This window comes from Simochromis diagramma, unplaced genomic scaffold (genome assembly GCF_900408965.1).
Source record: "Simochromis diagramma unplaced genomic scaffold, fSimDia1.1 OVJJ01000300.1, whole genome shotgun sequence".
NCBI lineage: Eukaryota > Metazoa > Chordata > Actinopteri > Cichliformes > Cichlidae > Simochromis > Simochromis diagramma.
In genome coordinates, this window is record NW_024386976.1 from 127,946 (window position 1) to 132,166 (window position 4,221).

At 41.1% G+C, this 4,221-nt stretch overlaps 1 protein-coding gene across 1 annotated transcript; it reads right to left on the reverse strand.

Moving 5' to 3' along the window:
* Nucleotides 1–1,963: 1,963 nt before the first annotated feature.
* Nucleotides 1,964–3,994, reverse strand: LOC120738327 (tigger transposable element-derived protein 6-like). The gene is made up of 4 exons (XM_040039509.1): nucleotides 3,595–3,994; nucleotides 2,829–3,214; nucleotides 2,599–2,740; nucleotides 1,964–2,447 (listed from the first exon to the last, which is right to left on the reverse strand). Exons 1-4 carry the CDS (start codon nucleotides 3,675–3,677, stop codon nucleotides 1,979–1,981), a joined length of 1,080 nt encoding a protein of 359 aa, XP_039895443.1. The 5' UTR covers nucleotides 3,678–3,994; the 3' UTR covers nucleotides 1,964–1,978.
* Between the last annotated feature and the right edge of the window lie 227 nt (nucleotides 3,995–4,221).

Below are 4,221 nucleotides of genomic sequence, written 5' to 3' on the forward strand. Positions count from 1 at the left end.
AGTTAAAACGATACAGTATACCTTGCGGCATTTGTGAAGTGCTGAGGAAAATACTATGTGTCTGATGGGTTTTTTATATAGGTGGATTTGGTTTCAGTTGGCCTCTGGGATGCAGATATAAAGAACAGGTTGTAAAGAAAAAGGTGGAAAAACTATGGAACTACAGTTGGGATGTGTGTGCTGGGATGCTCTTGATAAAGGGAGCCGCTTTTATTGTTTTATGACTTCTTTTGTTGACTGTTGGGGGCCTAACTGTAACCCCCTCTGTGTAACTGTTGCAGAGTTAAGAATCTGTGGTTTTTAGAGATCACAAGAAAAGTTTATTTCTAAAGGAATACCTGTTGTTTGTGGTGCTCTATTTAAAAATATTAGCCTCTGTGTCTTTTCGGAGAGCTAAAGAAAAGTGAGATGCTCCTAATGCAGTTAAATCATCTATGTGTAATCTTTGAGTCTTACTGTTACAGGGTGTTTGTGACTAGTAGATAATTAGAGGGCTAGTTGCATTAAAGGAACATTGGGGGTTGATACAGTGCTAGTGTGGCTAGGTGTGAATATGTGCTTTTAGAAGTATCACAGTTTATTTCTAAAGGGATAGGGGAGAGTGAGGTAAGATGAGCCACTTTTTACTCATGTTGCCCTGGATGTGAGAAAAAAATGACACAGAAATAGAATGATAACATATTCCTTTATTTCAGGATGTCTCCTTTCAAATGTAATGATCAGAATCTATGTTTGATGACGCTGCCCAAAATAATGACCTATTAAAAAAAAATGCTCCTTTGGCTCAACTTGCCCCAGATTAGGGGTAAATTGAACCCAGTCAGTGGGTAAACTGAGCCATCTTGGGGCAAACTGACCATGTAGTTTTTAAAATGTAAAACTGATCATATTGTGAAAACAAACCATTTTAACAGTTGTAAACCTGTGAGAACAAACCTGGAAACTGGTGGTTTCTAAACAAACCACCAGTTCAAAACCATTTATTCAAAAGAACTATTCAATATTCCAATGATCAAGGTTGCAGGGGAATATGAACTGTTGCTCCCTCCTTGCAGTTCCTCCAGCCTGTTGAGGTTGAGGTAGCTTCTTCAGCACATCCTTGCGTAGGAAAGATGCCTCATCATTTTCCTTGAACACAAACGTGGGTTTCTTACTGCTAGTGATCCCTCGGATTCTTCTGAGAAATCTGGCACTCACTTCGTTGTCTGCAAAGCTGTCAACCAGGCCAATGTAATGGTGGCTCCTGGATTTGGATGCAAATCTTACGATGACAAAGTCACCAATTACCAGGTCTGAGACATCTGGTTCACTTCTTTCATCGCTGGAACTCTCATACTCAGAAGTGTCTTCAAATGGGATGGGAACATCACTCTCCTCAGAGCTGCTTTCCACTGCAATTTTTGTCTGGGTTTGTTTCCTCTTCCACATTCCTTGCTTTTTGTGGATTATTTCTTTTTTGCCTTTCAGTTTATTTGTCCTTTCTTCATGGGCTCTCTCAATTGCCTGCTTTTCAGGTGTATCAGTCAGGATTCGTGTCTTCACACGCTTTCGATTTGTTTGTTTCCTGGGCTGCTGACTTTTGGGTAAGGGTAGAATATCAGTGGGAGACACATATCGAGCATGGTTGGGGTCACTTCGTGAACCACATGCATGTACAGGGTCTGGTGAAGGTAGCTCAGCAGAAAGAGAGGCTGAAACCACAGGTGCAACACCTTCAGCGGCAGGCTGCTGCTCCAGGTTGGGCCTGTCTGACACCATGGATGGCTCAAACTCTGCATCAGAGAAGATATCTCTGTTGTAAGGGAAAATCCCAGTGGCTCTAAATCCCAAGGAGATATTTCGTGGTGTCATTGCTGACATGAAAGCATCATTCACACAACCAGCAATTTGGTATATGCTGGCAGTTTTGCCTGGGTTGGACCTCATCCAGCCATCAAGATCTCTGTTGTAATAGGTTTTAAATGGACCATACACACACTTATCCAGAGGCTGAAGGCGATGGGAAGTGTGGGGTGGAATTGTGAGCATTACAATACCACTTGTTTTTGTCCAAAGCCTTCAGTGAAATGTGGGCTTCATGGTTATCCATGATTAGCAGCAGTGGCAGGTCAGGGGAGCACTTGGTCTGCTGAACCAGATGTTCAAGGAACACAACAAAGACATCTTCACTGATCCAGCCTGATCTTGTAGTGGTACCAACTGATCCCGGAGGTGCTCCTGCAATGAAGTGGTCTTTGTATCTAACCCTTGGGAAGATAAACATCGGAGGGACTGCGTTACCAGTCGCATTGACAGCACAGACTACAGTCACCAGTTCGCCTCTTTCAGCAGATGTGATGGAGCCCACTTGTTTTTTTCCTTTTTCTGCCACTACCTGCTTTGGTGTCTGTACTGTTGTTACACCTGTTTCGTCAACATTAAAAATCATGTTTGGGGGGAATTTATACCTGTCAAACAAAAAAAGAGTAATGATGATTAGTTAAATTTTTAAGTAATGCAAAAAATGTTAGCTGAGAGTACGCATATTTATTCACTTAACTGTTGTTTGTAGTTGTCATAAATAGTTATTAATGTTTTCAATTAGATAACTTCTGTTACCTGTCGATCACTTTAGCCAGATTGTCAAAGAACTCCCCAACTGTAGTCTTATTGAAGGCTGTAGCTCTTCCCAAAGATGTTGCCTCAGGCATACGGCAAGAGAGATGGTGGCGTGCCAAAAAATTCTTGAACCATTCTTTACCTAAAAAATGTAATGGTAAAGTAGTAAACTACACAAAATACATTAGTCTGTGCCAACCTACTGAAATGTTGTTTCTTGCACTTCCTACCGGCTAAACCTTTCTCTGTCCAGTTGCTGGGAGTAGGAATGTTGTTTCTGCCTGCCAATTCTAATGCCAGTTCACGGCATTTCTTTGGGGAAATGCCATGGAACTGCTCTGCAAGCTTCTTGATATGCTCTGCTAGCTCCTTCTCCACCTCCTCAGAGAAGACTCTCTTTGCTGAAGCTGTTCCACTATAGCCAACCGATTTGACCTCCTGTGTGTCCCTCTTTTTAATATATCTCCTGAGTGTTGACCCGTCAATTTGTCTTTCTTTAGCCACTGATCTTATGGACTTTCCTCCCTTGACTTCACTCGCTGCCCTTTCAATCTCCTCCAGGGGTGTTGAGCCCCAGCTGGTCTTCCGTCTGTAGGTCCTTGGCATGATATCTTTTCTATAATAGTTAACATATGACAAATACAACAAAAGGGTTCAGTATACTGAACTAAAATACTATTTAATAAGTCAGAGCCTTAAATAAATTTCAGTGCCTTATGGTGGGGTAGGTTGAACCATTGGATCAATTTACCCCATAGCCTTTGGCTCACTTTGCCCCATAGCCACCATTTTGAAAAAAATGGGCTAGCTTAGCAATTTAGGCTAATCTTTAGAAAACTTCTTCAGATGATATTATATTTTAGAAACCCACCAACATGTATAATATATCATTTTAGACACAGATACATTTGTTTTAATATTACAGTCAATTTACCTGATATGCAGAAATTTTACTTTGACAAGCAAAAAACATTTTTTTGTGTAATACAGACTTACCCCTTCTCCAATGTGCTCCTCTTTAATATAGCAGGATGGAAATGATGAGTGCTTCCTGGATTTATGGTCACATGACAAAACATGTACACAGTTACCTAGATACAAGGGGTGGTTCAACTTACCCACTGGCTCATCTTACCTCACTCTCCCCTACCTGTTGTTTGTGGTACTCTGTTTAAAAACTATTAGCCTCTGTGTCTTTCAGAGCGCTAAAGAATGTGAAATGCTCCTAAACTAGTTAAATTAAAAGTAAAATGCTCCTAAACTAGCTAAAATAAATCATCTGTGTCTAAATAACAGAGCGCTGAGACCTATACATCCCTTAAAAACTGTTTAATTAAAACATATAATAGTTTCATTAAATAAAACGCAGATTAAACACATGTGAACTCATATGACGCCTGAGCTCACAGTGCCTACTACAGGGGGACACGCACGCGTACATGCACTCACATGGATGCGCAGGGGGAAAGGGGAGTGGTACGGGTGTGGGGGCAAAAAAAGTGCCTTTATATTACTACTAACACTGATTCAGGGCAGACAATTAGTCATTTAAAACATTTCAATCAGTCCTTCACAAACAGGGAACAGTCTGTCTATTCTCTCCATCTGTCAGCTGCTGCTGGC

Coding starts and splice junctions, on each gene's coding strand:
- LOC120738327 (XM_040039509.1), bottom strand. CDS start 3,677: ATGTTTTGTCATGTGACCATAAATCCAGGAAGCACTCATCATTTCCAT. Junction 2,741..2,828: donor GACAGAGAAAGGTTTAGCCG/GTAGGAAGTGCA, acceptor TACATTTTTTAG/GTAAAGAATGGTTCAAGAAT. Junction 2,448..2,598: donor CTGGCTAAAGTGATCGACAG/GTAACAGAAGTT, acceptor TTTGTTTGACAG/GTATAAATTCCCCCCAAACA.